The sequence below is a fragment of the Apis laboriosa genome, unplaced genomic scaffold (genome assembly GCF_014066325.1).
Source record: "Apis laboriosa isolate Shangri-la unplaced genomic scaffold, ASM1406632v1 scaffold112_cov148, whole genome shotgun sequence".
Lineage (NCBI taxonomy): Eukaryota > Metazoa > Arthropoda > Insecta > Hymenoptera > Apidae > Apis > Apis laboriosa.
In genome coordinates this window covers 1,732,878-1,750,730 of record NW_025220865.1, presented here as the reverse complement: position 1 = coordinate 1,750,730, position 17,853 = coordinate 1,732,878, and the positions used below count along the sequence as shown (strand labels likewise).

At 18.9% G+C, this 17,853-nt stretch overlaps 6 protein-coding genes across 7 annotated transcripts; 4 read left to right on the top strand and 2 right to left on the bottom strand.

Annotated features, from left to right (window-relative positions):
* Window positions 1–150: 150 nt before the first annotated feature.
* Window positions 151–1,169, bottom strand: LOC122712728 (thioredoxin-like protein 4A). Its single transcript, XM_043932568.1, has 3 exons — window positions 875–1,169; window positions 622–758; window positions 151–478 (listed from the first exon to the last, which is right to left on the bottom strand). Exons 1-3 carry the CDS (start codon window positions 950–952, stop codon window positions 265–267), a joined length of 429 nt encoding a protein of 142 aa, XP_043788503.1. The 5' UTR covers window positions 953–1,169; the 3' UTR covers window positions 151–264.
* Window positions 1,170–2,215: 1,046 nt separating this feature from the next.
* Window positions 2,216–3,673, top strand: LOC122711509 (UDP-galactose translocator). Its single transcript, XM_043930337.1, has 4 exons — window positions 2,216–2,274; window positions 2,396–2,515; window positions 2,595–2,809; window positions 2,891–3,673. Exons 1-4 carry the CDS (start codon window positions 2,259–2,261, stop codon window positions 3,536–3,538), a joined length of 999 nt encoding a protein of 332 aa, XP_043786272.1. The 5' UTR covers window positions 2,216–2,258; the 3' UTR covers window positions 3,539–3,673.
* A 958-nt stretch (window positions 3,674–4,631) lies between these two features.
* Window positions 4,632–7,759, top strand: LOC122711500 (transaldolase). Its single transcript, XM_043930325.1, has 6 exons — window positions 4,632–4,818; window positions 5,815–5,938; window positions 6,588–6,827; window positions 6,906–7,031; window positions 7,164–7,300; window positions 7,400–7,759. Exons 1-6 carry the CDS (start codon window positions 4,632–4,634, stop codon window positions 7,672–7,674), a joined length of 1,089 nt encoding a protein of 362 aa, XP_043786260.1. The 3' UTR covers window positions 7,675–7,759.
* A 1,135-nt stretch (window positions 7,760–8,894) lies between these two features.
* LOC122714612 (zinc finger protein 330 homolog) lies at window positions 8,895–10,730 on the top strand. Its single transcript, XM_043936101.1, has 6 exons — window positions 8,895–9,136; window positions 9,417–9,587; window positions 9,715–9,946; window positions 10,042–10,206; window positions 10,312–10,389; window positions 10,480–10,730. The coding sequence occupies exons 1-6, from the start codon at window positions 9,017–9,019 to the stop codon at window positions 10,728–10,730; spliced, it is 1,017 nt and encodes a 338-aa protein (XP_043792036.1). The 5' UTR covers window positions 8,895–9,016.
* Window positions 10,731–11,004: 274 nt separating this feature from the next.
* On the bottom strand, window positions 11,005–12,624 carry LOC122712844 (signal peptidase complex subunit 3). The gene is made up of 5 exons (XM_043932797.1): window positions 12,314–12,624; window positions 11,886–11,959; window positions 11,487–11,575; window positions 11,299–11,402; window positions 11,005–11,220 (listed from the first exon to the last, which is right to left on the bottom strand). Exons 1-5 carry the CDS (start codon window positions 12,454–12,456, stop codon window positions 11,091–11,093), a joined length of 540 nt encoding a protein of 179 aa, XP_043788732.1. The 5' UTR covers window positions 12,457–12,624; the 3' UTR covers window positions 11,005–11,090.
* A 508-nt stretch (window positions 12,625–13,132) lies between these two features.
* LOC122712643 (fibroblast growth factor receptor substrate 2-like) lies at window positions 13,133–16,324 on the top strand. Of its 2 annotated transcripts, XM_043932455.1 has the most exons (5): window positions 13,133–13,304; window positions 14,027–14,116; window positions 14,258–14,346; window positions 14,470–14,891; window positions 14,989–16,324. In XM_043932455.1, the coding sequence occupies exons 2-5, from the start codon at window positions 14,038–14,040 to the stop codon at window positions 15,716–15,718; spliced, it is 1,320 nt and encodes a 439-aa protein (XP_043788390.1). In that variant the 5' UTR covers window positions 13,133–13,304; window positions 14,027–14,037; the 3' UTR covers window positions 15,719–16,324. The 2 variants fall into 2 exon arrangements, with proteins under 2 accessions (XP_043788390.1, XP_043788381.1); XM_043932446.1 differs by having other exon boundaries at window positions 14,027–14,346.
* The last annotated feature ends 1,529 nt before the right edge of the window (window positions 16,325–17,853 follow it).

Below are 17,853 nucleotides of genomic sequence, written 5' to 3'. Positions count from 1 at the left end.
CTGAACTATTATTTTCTTTTTGCATACAAAATAAAGTAATTAATTTATAAAAATTTATATATATTATATAAAATAATATAAAATAAAAAATATAGAAATATAACTAATATTTTTTTAATAATGTGCAATTTATTTTTAATTGCATAAATATATACCATAATACATAATTTTATATTTGTTTTTAATTATAATATATTCTTATTTATTGATATAACTTCAAGCTTAATAATAATAATATTTTTGTTAAGACTTATTAATATATAATTAATAGCGGTATTTTGTAGAATAATCTTTGGGTGAAACAACTAAACCTCTACCTTTTCTAGCACCTCTATAAACTGTTTCAATAATATCAATCATTTCTTGTTTATCTTCTAATGTCCAATTTATTTTATTATTATTTCCAGTTCCTAAATCAATCATTATATGTTTATTTCGAAAGAAAAACATTACTGTACAAGGATCATATAATTCATACCTATAAAAGATTTACATTTATATTTTTTACAAAAATTTATTTTTATATTATAAAATTTTATTTATTAAAATTATTTAATAATTATTATATTTCTTAATAAGAATTAGAATATTTAAACTAATAATTTTTAATTTAAGACTTACATTTTATTAAAATCAGGTACTTGTGTAATATCAACCAAATAGATGACAGCAAAATTTTTTACTTTTTCAGCAATATTATAAAGTACTTCATCCATTTTCATACACATTGGATCCCAATCATGACCAAATCTGATAACCTAAATATATATTATTTACACCTTTTTTTATTTTATTAAACAAACTTGAATACAATTCCATCTATTTTCAAAAAATCTAGAATATTTGATTTAATAAAATTAAATTAAAAACTTACAACTACTCTATCTTCTTCTGATAAAATCGCCTGATCTACTTGCCATCCATTATGAAGATGTGACAACATATAAGACATTGTATTTTTTATTTATTAAATGCAGATTAAGAAGAAAAGAAAAGAAGACAATTTGTCTTTTTACATTCACATATAATAGAATATTTTTATTGTTATAAATCAACTAAAATTCAACAAACAAACTAAAAATAATTATATATTATATAAAATCAATATAATAGTTATTTATCATTAATAATCATTATAACTTTTATCATGTAATTGAAATTATAAATTATAAATTACAGAATTTTATTTTACAGTATAAATCAACATTACACTATAGTCTACAACATTTCTATACTTGAAAATCAAAATTCACTATTATCAACATATTGACAGAATTAAAAGAATCTCTAGTTCCATTTTAATTTTTAGAATATCAATTTTGTTTTATAAGATTATTAATTTTTGTTTATAAGTATATTCTGTCATATATTTTTTTCTATAATAATAAAATAATAACATTTATTATAATTAAATTATTAATTTAATTTTAAAATTGAAAATTTAAAAACTAAAAATCTTATGTATTTCTTTCAATAATAAAAAAAAATTATTTTATACTTTAATAAATTATTTAAAAAATGTTATATTTTGATTTACTTAGTAAAATATAAAAATAAATATTAATATAACTTATATTATATTTATATTCTCTATATAAAATGTTGGATTCTTATTTATATATCGTATACAAATAATATGTACATGTGATGTAATGCAAGAGTGTAAATGTCAACGTGTACATTTTTTATATAGATTTGACTTTCCTTTTTTTATTTAAATAAAAACGCAAATAAAGGTAAAATGAAAATATTTATATAAATATAAAAAATAAATATTAGATAGAAAAATATTACGTACTTTTTAATAAAACATATATATCTAAATTTGTTAATATAGTATCATATAAAAATATCATATAAGTGCAATGAATATATTTATATTTAAATATAAATTACAACTTTTTTATATTTATAAGTAATATAAATTATTTATTTATTATACGTATATTGTAAAAATTATTGATTTATAATGTTAATTCATTATTTTTTTATATTGAATTATATTGAATAACATTATATTAAATAAGAATTAAAAATTTAGAAATATATTTGATAAATTTTATAATATTTAATATTAAATTTTATGTATATTAATGTTTCACTTTATGTTTCACACTATTAAAATTAAGTATATTATGTATTTATATCTTATCTAAAATATAAAATAACAATTAATAGCAATTATTAAAATATATTATTTTGTAGACGAAATGATCCATTGCTCATCATATTAAAAATATTATTTATAAAAAAATATAATGAAATCACAGCAACGTAAGTATATAATTTTAATATGAAAAAATATATTATTATAAAATATAAATAATTATATTTTATATATCTATCAATATAATTTTAATTTTAATTATTCTTTGATATTTTATTTATTTTGAAGGAAGTGATCAAATATTAAAATATATTAGTTTAATTACACTTACATTACAAAATGCTCTGGTTGGACTTAGTATGCGTTATGCACGTACAAGATCAGGAGATATGTTTCTTTCATCAACTGGTACATTTTTTATAAAAATTAATTTTTCTGTTGTTATTTATTAATTATATAAATTATTATATAATATAATATTTTTTAGCCGTTGTTATGGCAGAAGTTGTTAAATTTTTAACATGTCTAATATTAGTTTTTATTGAAGAAGGAAATTTTTTAAAATTTTTTGATTCTCTAAAATTAACAATTATAAAACAGCCTATTGATACCTTAAAAGTATCTGTGCCATCACTTTTATATATTATACAAAATAATCTTTTATATATATCAGCATCTAATTTAGATGCAGCAACTTATCAGGTATGTGTAAAATATCCTATATCCTATATTATTATTATTTTTTTTGTAATGTATTATGTTTTTGTATATATTATTTCTTAGGTAACATATCAACTTAAAATCTTAACAACAGCATTTTTTGCTGTAGTAATACTACGAAGATCTTTAAGAAATACTCAATGGGGAGCTCTAATATTATTAGTTATAGGAGTAGTATTAGTACAATTAGCACAAAGTTCAGACACTACTTTGTCATCTGGCATAGAACAAAACCATTTACTTGGATTTTCAGCTGCCTTAAGTGCATGTTTTTTATCAGGTTTTGCAGGCATATATTTTGAGAAAATATTAAAAGATTCAGATATATCTATATGGATGAGAAACATTCAATTAAGTTTATTATCTTTACCTTTTGGATTAATTACATGTTTTGTAAATGATGGTGAAATGTTACAGAAACAAGGTTTTTTCTTTGGCTATGATTTATTTATTTGTTATCTAATTGTACTTCAAGCAGGTGGAGGTCTCATTGTTGCAATGGTGGTTAAATATGCAGATAATATACTTAAAGGTTTTGCCACATCCTTAGCTATTATAATTTCTTGTGTAGCTTCAATATATCTTTTTAATTTCAATTTGAGTTTCCAGTTTTCTATAGGTGCCATTTTAGTAATATGTTCAATTTTTATGTATAGTCATCAACCAAAGTCTGCATTTATTGATAAACATTGTCTAACTGATAAAGTTTGATGTAAACTAAATTAAGCTGCCTATAAGATAAACATGATATTATTCAATTCAGTAAATTTATTAATACATTCAATCAATGGTGTAATTTATTATATTATTTTCAGTGAATTATTTTCATTGAAGTGACAATCATGATGTATGATTAAAATATTAATATCTATATCATATCAGTCACTTGATCAGTATTTTTTTATATTTTTTATATAAAAAATTTAAATTAATTTTTTTATAAATTAATAAATAATTTTTTATAATAATATTTAATATTAATTACAAATAATAAAATAATTTAGTAATAAGTGATGTTTTCAAAAAAATAATAACTTATTAATAGATCATAGATTAATAATATTTTAAATATATAACTAAATAATTGTATTAAAACTGATAAAAACAAAGTAAGCACATTTTTATATTAAATTAACAAATTACTTATTGTATATGTAAAATTATTCTTTTAATATATATTCCATATATATATATATACATATATACAGGGAATTACATATAAAAATTTTACTTATAAAATATATACTATTTACTTATAAACTTATACTTATTAAACAATTAAAAAATTTAATTGTTTTATTCTAATTTATATATTTTTATATGATGTTACAATTTTTTATTATAGATACAAATATATATATATATATATATATATATATATATAATTTATAATTTATATTGTACTTAAGTTTCAATAAATGAGTCTTATAATGCATTTATTTATTACTTATTATTACTTATTTATATATTTATTACTTATTTTAAATTAATTTAAATTATATTTTTAAAAAACAAAAAAAAAGAGTACAATTATATAATTTTTATCTCGTATCAATACATGTAATAGTTATCAGCAACAACTATCAATTCTAATAAATTAAATTTAAACGTAAAAATTTATTATTAGGAATAATATTTCTATATAATCATTATTATATATCTAAAATTTGGAAAATAATAAAATTTTTTCAAAATAATTTATATTTAAATATTTGAATAATATCGATTTCAGATAAAAAGATCGATATATATTATATAATACAAATATATAATGTTTGGAAAGAATTAAGCAGTATTTTCATACATGTTGGCAATCGTGTATATCGTATATGCTGATTATTCCAGTATAAGAAGCAGAAATTTCGATCTCCAGTATATAAAAGTATCGATAAGAATGAGTGAGCCTCAATCGAAGAAAGTCAAGATGACGAGTTCATTAACACAATTAAAGGAAATTACAACAATTGTCGCTGATACCAGTGACTTCCAAGGTAATTAAATACAACTTTTAAATATATAATTTTAATATGCATACGATCAAAGGTGAAGGTGACTATAAAAGTATAGTAAACGAAATTCAAATGGCGCACTTATAGTTTATCATTTAAATATTAAAAACTGAGAATTAATGTTTTTTATTTAATTATATTACAATATATTTATGTTATAAATATATATATGTATAAATATTATAATAAACTTTAAAATATTCATCGGAAAATTAACTGATATAAAATTTAAATCACATACAAGAGTAGGGGAAATTATAAAATCTTCCGATCTTACGATTACATTTTTTTGTTAGAATATAACTTGTCAATTGTTTTTAAAATTTAAAAAAAAATTAACAAAAGAACATTAAATTCATTAACTATTCTTTTTATCATTTCAAATTTAAAAATTTTAAATTTATAATTTTATAGTAAATTATTTTTATTCTGATTTTAATCTAAATTCTAAAAAATTTATAATATATATATATATATATATATATATATATATATATATACTTATATTACATATATATATACATATTTTACAAAATTCAAATTAATTATTTAGATTTAATATTTTTATTTAAAATGAAATATATATTTCTGACTTGATTTATTTAGTTTTTTAATGTATTAATTTTAATTTCATCATAATTATTTTTATATTTTTACAAATTATTAAAATTCTTTAAATATCTAATTAAATAGAGATAATCTTTTTTTTTTTATATAATGTAATCATATAATGTAATTCATGAATAATATATATAAGTATTACATGTACATATTTGTGCTTTGACCTATAGATGCTAGAGATGACCTTTAAAATGTTCATGTATATATATATATATATATTATATTAAAATTTATTTGTTTGTGTTAAATTTCATTATTTTATTCATATATTATTTATTTGTTATAAATAATTGTTATAATTATTATCATTATTATAATTTATTTTATTATTTTGCTTGATTTTTAAATTGTTTTTAGCTATGGAACAATTTAAGCCAATAGATGCAACTACAAATCCTTCTTTGATCCTTGCTGCAGCTAATCAAAAAAAATATATTCACTTAATAGATAAAGCTGTACAATATGGGAAAAAATCTGGATCGTAAGTATATATATTATAATATTTATAATATATAATCAATAAGATAAAAATATGAATATTATAGTAAATAATTTTAATGAAATATCTGATTATTATAAAATTAAAAATATATAATAATAACACATATTAACTTGTTTTTCTTATGCTAATATTAAATTATGAAATGTTCTTAAAACAATAAAAGAGAAATATATTAATTTTAATTTTTAAAGATTAGTATATAAAATTCTATATATAATTTCTAATTAATTACTATTATAATTAACAAATATATAAAGATTATTTGTTTTAATAGATAGATTTTTAGATGTAAAATTTATAGTATGATAAAAGTTAATTTAAGAAATCATAGAAATTATAAGGAAAATATGATATACATGAACAAAATAATATATCAAGAAATGTAAAGAGATTAAATAAATCTATATGGAAATGTAGGAAAATCTATGAAGATTAGGAAAGAGTGAAAGAATATTGAAATTTATAGAAAAAAGAAAAATAAAAGGAAGTGTGTGAAGCAAAAGGTATGAAAGAAAAAAAGTATTTGCTTGATATGATAAAAGTGGTAATAATTAGTATGATAATTTTATGGTTTATGTAATTTTTTAATGAAAAAAAAATAAACTACTTATAAATTTATTTGTTTCAGTACTTTGACAGAACAAATTGAGGCAGCTCTAGACATCACATGTGTCCTTTTTGGTAAAGAAATTTTAAATATCATACCTGGTAGAGTTTCCACAGAAGTAGATGCTAGATTATCCTTCAATAAAGATGCTAGCATTGAGAAAGCAAAGAAATTAATTGCTTTGTATGAAGAACTTGGTGTAAATAAAGATCGTGTGCTAATCAAGCTTGCTTCTACTTGGGAAGGTATTCAAGCAGCAAAGTAAGTCAAATATATTTATAATTATTCAAAATTACACTACTATAATTCAAATGCAAACTAATGAAATTTTTTGTATAGAGAATTGGAAGAAAAGTATGGAATTCATTGTAATTTAACACTTCTATTTTCTTTTCCTCAAGCAGTTGCATGTGCAGAAGCAGGTGTAACTCTTATATCACCATTTGTTGGTAGAATTCTTGATTGGTAAGTTTAAAATATTTTTTATAAATATTGTAATATTATAATATTTTTTATAAATATATGTAAATTTCAATATATTAAAATATATATAATTTTTATTTATGAAATTTATTTATTTATGAAAATATTCTTTAGGTATGTGGCAAATACAGATAAGAAATCTTATGAATCTAAAGAAGATCCAGGTGTTTTATCTGTAACAAAAATTTATAATTACTATAAAAAGTTTGGATATAAAACAGTTGTTATGGGTGCTTCATTTAGAAATATTGGTAAGTAAAATTATTTTAAAATTAAATTATTAATTTAATTAATAATTTGTTTAAAAAATAAATAAAAATTGTGAGAAAACTATGTTATTTTCTATTAAGGTGAAATTAAAGAACTAGCTGGTTGTGACTTTTTAACTATAAGTCCCAAATTATTGGAAGAATTAGAAAAGAGTAATGATGTAGTACGTAAAGTACTTACAGTAGAAGCAGCAAAGAAATCTGATCTTCAAAAGGTCAGTTTAAATGAAGCCGAATTTAGATGGCTTATGAATGAAGATCAAATGGCAACAGATAAGCTAAGCGAAGGAATTCGCAAATTTGCGGTAGATGTTCGTAAATTAGAAAAATTATTGCAAGAAAAAATACAATCCTAAATATAAGTAAAATATATCTATTTTAAATATCTATGTAATAAATGTTATATTGTAAATAACAAAATATAAAAAATAATTATTCCAATATAAATTTTTATTGTATGATATATTCCACTTTTTTATATGATGCATAAATGATGAATAAATTTAAATAGGTATTATAATATTAAATACTTATAATATTAAATAAAAATGAAATTTTAAGGAAATATATTATAAAGAATTAGTTTTTATAAATGTAATTGGTAAATTAAAATTATATTGCTGATATGATATAATGACATAATATAGATTTTGATATAGTAATAAATAATAAATTATTTATATTATATTAGTATATTTTTACATATAAAATATTTAATGTATAGGATACTTTGTTTATTTTGTATTTATTCATTGATATTTTTTTGATATGCTATACAGTTGACAAATAAATTTTATATACATATATAAAGTACATAATCTTCAAATAATCTTATATGAAAATATAGGATATTTCAAAAAACTGGAAAATTAAATATTCTTTGTTTTTTTATGAATATAATTTTAATAATTTTATAATTTAAAAACTAAATATAATATTTTATTTTATTCTTTATTATTTTACATAATAAAAAATATAATAAAATTTGTTTTTATTGAAAAATGATATTTAAGTTTGGCAGATATAAATTTTGTTATAAAACTATTTATATTATTATTTAAAATTATTATTATAATTATTACAAAATTAAACTAAGTTTATTTTGTAAATGTTGATATATTTTATATTTTTCGATTCAGAATCTCTGAGTCGGAGAACAGAATCAAGAACAAGGGTCAATCTAGTGTAATACATATATCAATGCTATGACAATATGATAAATTACATGTTGATATTGGCATATATAAATCGAACACATTAATTCATGTATTTTTTCTAAATTGTTTTTTAATATTATAAAAATTTTTCTAAATTTTTATAATATTAAATAAAATAAAATAAACATAAAAGAGAAAAAGAAAGTGAAAAAGATAAGATAAGAATTAACTATTAGCGCCATCGTTTGATTATAAAAGATATATCTTTAAAAGAAGAATAAAGTACAATAAAAATTGAGAATTAACGCCATTTTTTTTAGAAAAATATTTTGGCTCTTTCTTTCTAAAATAAATGTATGAAATGAATTGAATCTATTAATCTCGAATTAATCGAAATATTCATTTCGATTGAAGAGAAATAGCATGATAATATTTAATATTTATGTTAAAAATTTTCTTTATATATTTTTAAGTGACTAAGTAATATAAGTGAATAAATAAATATAATAATTATACTTTATTATATATAAAATTTTGTAAAATGCCGAAGAAAAAGACAGGACAAAGACGAAAAGCTGAAAAACAAAAATTAAGACAAAAAGAAATTAGAACTGCGAAAGATCAATTAGATTTAGCTAAATTTCCTTGTAATGCAGTAATGGTAAGTAATTATATGTTTATTTTATAATGTATATTATAATGTATATAATAATGTATTTATTGATATAATTTATGATTACAAATAAATATAAATTTTAAAAAAGTATTTTTTAGGTTACAAATATATTACAGTAGATTCATCTAATAGTCTATTAATATATAAATATTAATTAGTAATAAAATATTAAAAATATTAATTATATTAAACAATATATATGAATATATATTTTTGTCTGTGCTATACTATATTCTTATTTAATTTTTTAATTAATTTAATAAAGGAATGTGATAAATGTGGTAAAAAACAAAAAAGTAGAGCCTTTTGTTACTTTTGTCAAACTTTACAACGATTACCAATGTGTGCTCATTGTGGAAAAATAAAATGTATGCTCAAAACTGGAGATTGTGTTGTTCGTCATCCTGGAGTATTTACTATTGGTTTAGGTATGGTGGTAAGTAAATATATCTTATTTATAAGTAAAATAAATATTATAATAAATATAAATTATAAATATATAATGCCAAAAATGTAATATAATTAAATATAATTAATATATATAATTAATATAAATATTAAAGGGAGCTATATGTGATCATTGTGAAGCATGGATCTGTCATGGAAGACGTTGCCTTACAACTCATGCATGTATATGTCCATTAATAGATGCAATTTGTCAAGAATGTGAAAGAGGTGTATGGGATCATGGTGGTAGAATATTTCGATGTTCATTTTGTAATTGTTTCCTTTGTGAAGATGATCAATTTGAACATCAAGCATCATGTCAAGTTTTGGAAGCAGAAAGTTTTAAATGTAAAAATAAAAAATATAATTATATATATGTATTTTATATATATTTATATTAATGCAATTATATTTGATTTGTTTCAAATAATTAATATTTTAAGGTCAATCATGCAATCGATTAGGACAATATTCTTGTTTAAGATGTAAAACATGTTATTGTGAAGATCATATTCGAAGAAAAGGATTTAAGTATGAAAAAAACAAACCAATTCCTTGTCCTAAATGTGGCTTTGAAACATCACAAACAAAAGATCTTAGTATGTCAAGTAAGTAATACATTTACATTAAATACTAATTTTTCATATTTATATTTAATTAAGAAATTATATTTTTAAAACAATGTTATAAAATTATTTTTCATTTTATTATAGCAAGAAATCATAAATTTGGTAGACAAAATCAAGGTAATACATATGAATATGATAATGAAAGTGGATATAATTATTATGGTAAAGAACTTTATTGTATTTTTAATATTCATTTATTTTTTTAATTTAATTTACTTTATTTTCTTTTACATTATATTATATATTTTATAGGAAATCAATCTCAAAACTGTATTCCTGAAAATTATACTAGTTATCAAGAAAATGAAAGTGAAGATGACAATAATGATGATGATGATGACGATGACGACGACGACGACGACGACGACGACGACGACGACGACGACGACGACGACGACGATGACGATGACGACGATGATGATGATGATGAAGATAATGAAAATGACAACGATGATGATGAATCAATAAGTGAAAATGAACAAAATTGCAATAATAAATTATAATAAATATAATATTAAATTAAAATGTTTAACAAAAATTGAGTTTGTAATTAAATGTAAGAATGAAAAAATAAATATATTACATTGTTATGTCTTTATAATAATTTATAATTTATATTTATGATAAGAAGATAAAATTAATCAAAGATCTTATTAAAAATAAATATATATATTTTATTTAAGATATATTTTCTTTATAAAAAAAATATCTAAATAATTAAGTTAACTAGAAAATTTAATAGTTCATAGCTATTAAATAACAAATGAAATATTAATATATTTTATACACATTACTTTTATATATAATAATTAGAAACATTACAAAGTAACAAATATGACATATTACATATGTAAAAATGTATATTATACACGTAATGAAGTATATTCAGATGGAAAGGCAAAAGTATGAGAACCAAATGCATTAACACTTGGCAAAAGTCCAGCATTTGGTATAATATTCCATGATAATATTAATGTTACATTTTTATTTCCCCTAAAATAAGAGATAATTATTAAGTTATATAAACAAATTGTTTTTTTATTAAATGATTTATAATCATAAAATAATTACCTTAAACCATTACCATCATCCCAGAAATAATATTTTGTGTTCATATTTTTAAAGTCAAGAACAGCATTATCTCCACGAAGTACTATTTTATCCCATAATACTACCTAAAATATAAAAATATCTACACATATTCAAATCAAATATAATTAAAAACTTAAACTATTTCTATTAGAATATTTAAGTTATACCTGATTAAAATTGTTATTTTCTGTTTGATATTCTGCTGTGAGATATAAAAATAATTGCTTAACATTCCAATTAAATAAAGGAGTGAGATGTATATTTTTGTAAAGAAATTATATTTTATAATTATAATATATTATTATAAATCTAAAATTTTTATTATTTATTAGATACTATATATATATTATGAATTGTATAACAATAAAATTTAATATTAATAAACAAAATAAAATATTTCAATTAAAAAAAAATATATAGTATTTTTATTTATTTAAATTAATATTGAAATATGTTATCATTTATTAAACATGTTTATTATATATATTTTTAACATAAAAAAATATTAAAAAATATAATAAACATATAAATATTCATATTTCTGAATAAAACAATAAAAAGGATATCAGTTTGTAAATCAAATGTTAAATATCCCAAATCATTTTTCTCTCTTGAAGCACTATAATCTGCTACATTTTTTCTGTAAAATAAAAACTTATAATAATTACTAAATAATGTTAATTATGATATATATAACATTTTTAATAATTAAAAATAATTTAAAAAAATTTTAATAAAGTTATTTTATACTAATAATAATTTAAAAATTTTATTTTTTATATGTAATATATTTTTTATAAAAATTAATATTTTTCATAATTATTTTCCATAAAATTATTATATAAAAATAAATTTTACATTATATTATAAAGAATATATAAATTCAACAATGAAAAAATATAAACAAACATATTAATAAATATTTTGAAATGAAAAATCATGAATTAACAAATTTATATTTATAACGTTTATTAAATAAATGTATTATACTTACACAACTACTTTTACAGTATTTAAAGTTGCGTTTGCTCTGTAGTCAATAAATACAGTAGAAAGAAAACAACAAAATGTTAAACATGCCGAAACACTCAAAGTATATGCTAAAATAGCATTACCGCGCATAAAAGCAGTATGCATTATTATATTTTATTATCAATAAATAAAATGTCAAAACTTGTATTTAATAAATTTATTAATTAAATTATGCATTAAAAAATTTTAATCAAAATTAATTTCTTCTAAATTTCTTTTTTCAACGTCAGCACTTCGACAAGGTGGAATACCGGGTTAGTGTTCGAAAATAAACCGAACATGTAACGCGTTCACAAATAAAGTAAATTTAAATTCAATAATCACATTTACTTATATATAGAAATTTATTTGTTGTTTATCTTATATTTATTTGTTGTTTACCTTATAAAAATGTATTTATATTTTTTATAAAATAAAATACTATAAAATTAATGACAAATAAATAATAATTAATAAATTATTATTATCTATTATTTGAATGTTTAAATTAATAAATAAATTAATAAATTAATAAGTTTATAAATATTATGAGAAATATTATATAAATTTTATATATAAATTATAAATATATAAATAACATTTATTTTAAAAAAATTATAAAAAATATTAATTTTTTTAAAAATTAATTGAAATAACTATGTTATTTTTATAATAATGAGTATACATATATACATTTATGTATATATAATATTTAATATTCATATATATACGTGTTTTTCTATTTTGTTACTAAAATATACAAACTTTAATTGATGACATGCTTCTTCTAAATGTACCAATATCAAATAATTTCAGTTCACAATAGGTTATTTTTTTTATCAGCAGCAACTTCAAGGAACATATTAGTATGCAATATAATGTTTATGTGAAATGTGCGGTGAAATTGTTTGAAAAAAAATAAATAATTTATCCTAAGAAATAAGTTGAGTACGTTGGATATGTCGCATTGGAAAGTATGTAAATATTGCTAGAATATTTTTGATTATTTTTAATTTCAAAACATTTGTTTCATTTAATCGTATATATTTTTAAAATAGATATTAAAAATCTTTTTAAGAAATTTTTCTAAAATGATTTTAATATCATTTATTTCTTAGTTTTACATTAATATAATATATAATGCGATTTTTTAAAAAATTTTTTAAAATTTATGATAATTATAAATAATTATTTAATATTTATATTTTCAAATCATATATTAATAATATAATTAATATCATAAAAATAATAATTTTCTTATATTTTGTATATATTATGTTTACATTAAATTTTGAGATTTATTATATTTTGAAGAATAATCATATAATTCTGAAATCTTATTACATATATATTGATATAACAATGATATGATTCACAAATTATAATTTTAGAAAAAAGCAACTTTGAATCATTATAAGATTATATAAGATTATATGACATCAAAATGACAAATTAAAAATTCACATTTCGAAAATCATTTATAGTCCTTTATTAAAAAATTCAAGCAACAATTGTTTTTTCTTTTAGATTTTAAGTTATAATATGCAATATAAATGATCAAATAATTAAATTATAATATATATTTGTGTTAATATTATTGTTATTAATAATAATAAATAATAAATATTATATAATATTCATATTGGTTTTTAATAAAATTTAATAAAATTAATTAAATTTATTATATTTATTTCAGAGTAACAAAGAATGGGTTGTGTCAATAGTCGAACAGATATTAATGATCTACATCCAAATGTTTTTCAAGTGATGAATGTAGATGATTTAGGTAATTTAATTACACCTGGACGTTTAGAAGTTACAGAAACTGATATAGTGCTTTATCAACGTGGTAAACAGCCTATTAAGTGGCCACTACGTTGTTTAAGGCGATATGGTTATGATGCTGAAATTTTTAGTTTTGAATCAGGAAGAAGATGTTCTACAGGTCCAGGCATTTATGCTTTTAAATGCCGTAGAGCTGCACATTTATTTAATCTTGTGCAAACAAATATTCAGGTTTGTTTATAATATAAAATTTTTTTATAATATAAAATATATTATGTTTATCATGAATTTAAGATAATCTTTTTTAAAAGTTTTTAATTTTATAAAAAAAATGTAATTTAAAATTTATTATAGGTTTGTAATAATAGTGGAGATGATACAATGTCTAGAGAACTTCCAATTGCTTCTCATTCTGCTCCAACAGTAACAAGAGTGACAATACCAGTTGAGCCTAATTATTTGGATCCTATATTAAATAGATCTAATAATCATATGGGTCCTAGATTTGTTCATAATCAACAAAATGGAGTTGGAAGACTCGATAGTGTAGGAAGTAGCACTGGTTTTATGTCATCTCAAGGAAACATAAACTCTCCTACATCACCTCCTGTGCTACCACCACCACCACCACCACCACCACCACCACCACCACCACCACTACCATCATTTCCTCAATCACATCCGTCCTCACTTTATGTAAATGAAGAAGTATTGTCCTCTCTATCATTAGAAATGGAACATAATAACAACAAAAGCCTTAGAAGAGCAATACAGAAGTAATTAAAAACATGATTATATTATTTATACAATTTATTATTTTATTATTATATATATTATTATTATTATATATTAATATTATTTTATGTTTCATAGGTCTTGTACAATCAGTAATTCTATATCTGATAATGGATCAGCATCATTGGAACTAACATCTGTACATAAAAATACAGAAATCACTTCTCAAATTAAATCACCACTTTCAATAGCAACTTATATAAATATAGATATTAATAATGATGTTAGTCTATTATCTCCAACTCATAGTATATCTGAAATAATGCAATTTAAAGAAGACAAAAATGAAAACAATGAATGTGGACATGCTTATATAAATATAAATCCTCAAGAACATGCAGAATCTTTTAATGTTAAACCACGACCTTTACCATTGTCATCTATTCAATCTGATATAGAAGAAGCAACAAGACATTGTTATGCTAATTTAGAATCAAATGAAATTGAAAATTTAAGAAAAAGATTTTCTGGAGTATCTATTGCGGAGAAATCGCCTTTGCCTCCATCAACGCCTACAGGTGGTCCAATTAGAGAAGTAAATTATGCTGTATTAGATTTGGATACAAAAGATGTGCCAATGAATTTACCATTAGATGGTCCTTCAAATTCCACTGCATCTCCTCCAGAATCTCCAAATAAACTACAAAAAGGGTATGCTACAATAGATTTTAATAAAACGGCCGCTCTTTCTCATTCAGTCAACCCAAATATTGTAAATGATAACGAAGGTTCAAGAAAAACACGTCACAATTCTACAATTAGTGATTTAGCAGCCTCTGGTAGGCGTAGTTCGTCTATAAGTGAATAATAAGTTTTTTGTTTCCTGACTGTGCCTGCATGTATTGAATATCTGTAGCATTTTATAGAAAGTATAAAATATTTGATTAAATATAAATAATTTAATAATATAAAACCAAAGAAAAAAATATTAAATTAGTTCATATACTTTTCATATAATATTAAACAAAAAAAATTTTAGTATGTAAAAGCATAATTAAAAAATTAAATTTCTCATTTTATTTTATATTTTATTATTCATTTAATAGAATTTAATTTTATACAACATATACAAAAAATATTACAGTATTTTTAAAGAGTAAGTCTTTTTTCATAGTGTTGTTGATATGCACAAAAAAATCTCTTTTATATAATATATAAATATGTTTATAGAATATGTAAGTAATGATTTTCTACATTGACTATTGTAGGAGAATTAGAAGCTAAAATGCCCTAATTTTCCTGAATCATAGGAATTGATGAGGCTCAAATAGACTAATTGAGATAAAAATACATGATATATTGACTACTTTAAAAGTAGTCAATTAAAATTTAATTAATTATGGCCATAATTTGGAGTGATTTTGATAATTCATAGATATTAATAGTAAAACATTATATATATATATAATATATGTACAACAAATAATGTACATATAAATAAATATGTACACAAATATAATCTTGTTACTCTTTAGATAAAAATTTTTAAAAGACACAATTTTAATAATATAATTATTATGTTCTATTTAGAATTTGATATTTTATAATTATTTGCTTTATAAATTAAATACGTAAATATATGAAAAATATGTTTCTTTAATATAATTAAAAATATATTAATTCATAATAAAAACATATTTAAGATATATATATATATATATATATATATATGACATAATAAATTATATATTTTTAATAGATAGAATAAAATATAATTCTTATGTATTATTTTATTGCAAATAATTGTTTGTTATTATTTAAACATACCAATAATTTATATGAAATTTTTTTTAAACAATGTTTTTATAATTATTCTGAATTTATAAAATTCATTTTATTCATTTCAATTTTATTTTTTTTTTTTAAATTATTCATTAGAAACTTAATGTGAATAACTTAATTTTTATGAATTATATGTATTATTTTTTATAATTTTCTCTTTTAAAAATTTCTGATATGTATTTATGTTTTAAATTTATAAAAAAGACTATTTCTTATTAAAAGTATATTTATCATAGTTAATTATATGTTTTTATAAAAAAAACTAATCCTTTTTGGCTAAAAATACTAATCATTTTTTTTATTATGCTCATGCTATATAATTTAATTAATCATTTAGAAATTCATTTAAGAATTTAATTAATCATCAATTGTTATGATTATAGTTGTTGTTTCTTAATTAAATTTATTTATATAGTTATGAAACAAAAAGAAAATATTAGTTATAATATATTTGTTTATACAGAAAATAATATCCATATTTTAAATGTTAATTTTGCATTGCAATTTTATTAGTTTTTTCTATTATAAAACTATTAATATTTAATATAATATATTGTTAAATTTAATATTACAAAAATCATTTTTTTTTATATTAACAATAACTAAAAATTATAACATATATAAAAATATCTAACATTAATTAAAATCATTTATTTTTTACAAGAATCTTAAAAAATTAATAATTATTAAAAAAAAACTATTTATTGAATATGTCAGTTATTTTTATTTTTGAAAAATTATTGCATGTTACGAATAATTTTAAATAAATATTATAGTAACATGATATTAAAAATAATAATAATAATAATAAAAACAGATTTTATATAATTATATTGTTCTTATAATATTGACATATTCACTGCCATAATTTAATATCTGAGAACTAAATATAATTGTTACTTCTTAAATCTTTTATATATAAATTTAACATAATTATTGTTAATATTTCATATTATTTTATTATATTGTGATGAAAAAAAAACTTTATTATAGTTATTATTAATAAATGTATACATTTTTTATGAATAGTTAATGGTAGTGAATAAGTTAATATAAAACACTAAAACATTCTACTTTATTATACAACAAGTTTATATAAAAATATATTTAATTACTTTTTTATATTATTATTTAATATAATAAATTAGCATTTAAAGTAAA

Coding starts and splice junctions, on each gene's coding strand:
- LOC122712728 (XM_043932568.1), bottom strand. CDS start 952: ATGTCTTATATGTTGTCACATCTTCATAATGGATGGCAAGTAGATCAG. Junction 759..874: donor CAGAAGAAGATAGAGTAGTT/GTAAGTTTTTAA, acceptor ATATATATTTAG/GTTATCAGATTTGGTCATGA. Junction 479..621: donor GTACCTGATTTTAATAAAAT/GTAAGTCTTAAA, acceptor AATCTTTTATAG/GTATGAATTATATGATCCTT.
- LOC122711509 (XM_043930337.1), top strand. Junction 2,516..2,594: donor TATGTTTCTTTCATCAACTG/GTACATTTTTTA, acceptor AATATTTTTTAG/CCGTTGTTATGGCAGAAGTT. Junction 2,810..2,890: donor TAGATGCAGCAACTTATCAG/GTATGTGTAAAA, acceptor ATTATTTCTTAG/GTAACATATCAACTTAAAAT.
- LOC122711500 (XM_043930325.1), top strand. CDS start 4,632: ATGTTGGCAATCGTGTATATCGTATATGCTGATTATTCCAGTATAAGA. Junction 6,828..6,905: donor GAAGGTATTCAAGCAGCAAA/GTAAGTCAAATA, acceptor TTTTTTGTATAG/AGAATTGGAAGAAAAGTATG. Junction 7,032..7,163: donor GTTGGTAGAATTCTTGATTG/GTAAGTTTAAAA, acceptor AATATTCTTTAG/GTATGTGGCAAATACAGATA.
- LOC122714612 (XM_043936101.1), top strand. CDS start 9,017: ATGCCGAAGAAAAAGACAGGACAAAGACGAAAAGCTGAAAAACAAAAA. Junction 9,588..9,714: donor CTATTGGTTTAGGTATGGTG/GTAAGTAAATAT, acceptor TAAATATTAAAG/GGAGCTATATGTGATCATTG. Junction 9,947..10,041: donor GGAAGCAGAAAGTTTTAAAT/GTAAAAATAAAA, acceptor TAATATTTTAAG/GTCAATCATGCAATCGATTA.
- LOC122712844 (XM_043932797.1), bottom strand. CDS start 12,456: ATGCATACTGCTTTTATGCGCGGTAATGCTATTTTAGCATATACTTTG. Junction 11,576..11,885: donor AACATTTGATTTACAAACTG/ATATCCTTTTTA, acceptor ACAAAAATATAC/ATCTCACTCCTTTATTTAAT. Junction 11,403..11,486: donor AAAATAACAATTTTAATCAG/GTATAACTTAAA, acceptor TTTATATTTTAG/GTAGTATTATGGGATAAAAT.
- LOC122712643 (XM_043932446.1), top strand. CDS start 14,038: ATGGGTTGTGTCAATAGTCGAACAGATATTAATGATCTACATCCAAAT. Junction 14,347..14,469: donor TTGTGCAAACAAATATTCAG/GTTTGTTTATAA, acceptor AATTTATTATAG/GTTTGTAATAATAGTGGAGA. Junction 14,892..14,988: donor CTTAGAAGAGCAATACAGAA/GTAATTAAAAAC, acceptor TATGTTTCATAG/GTCTTGTACAATCAGTAATT.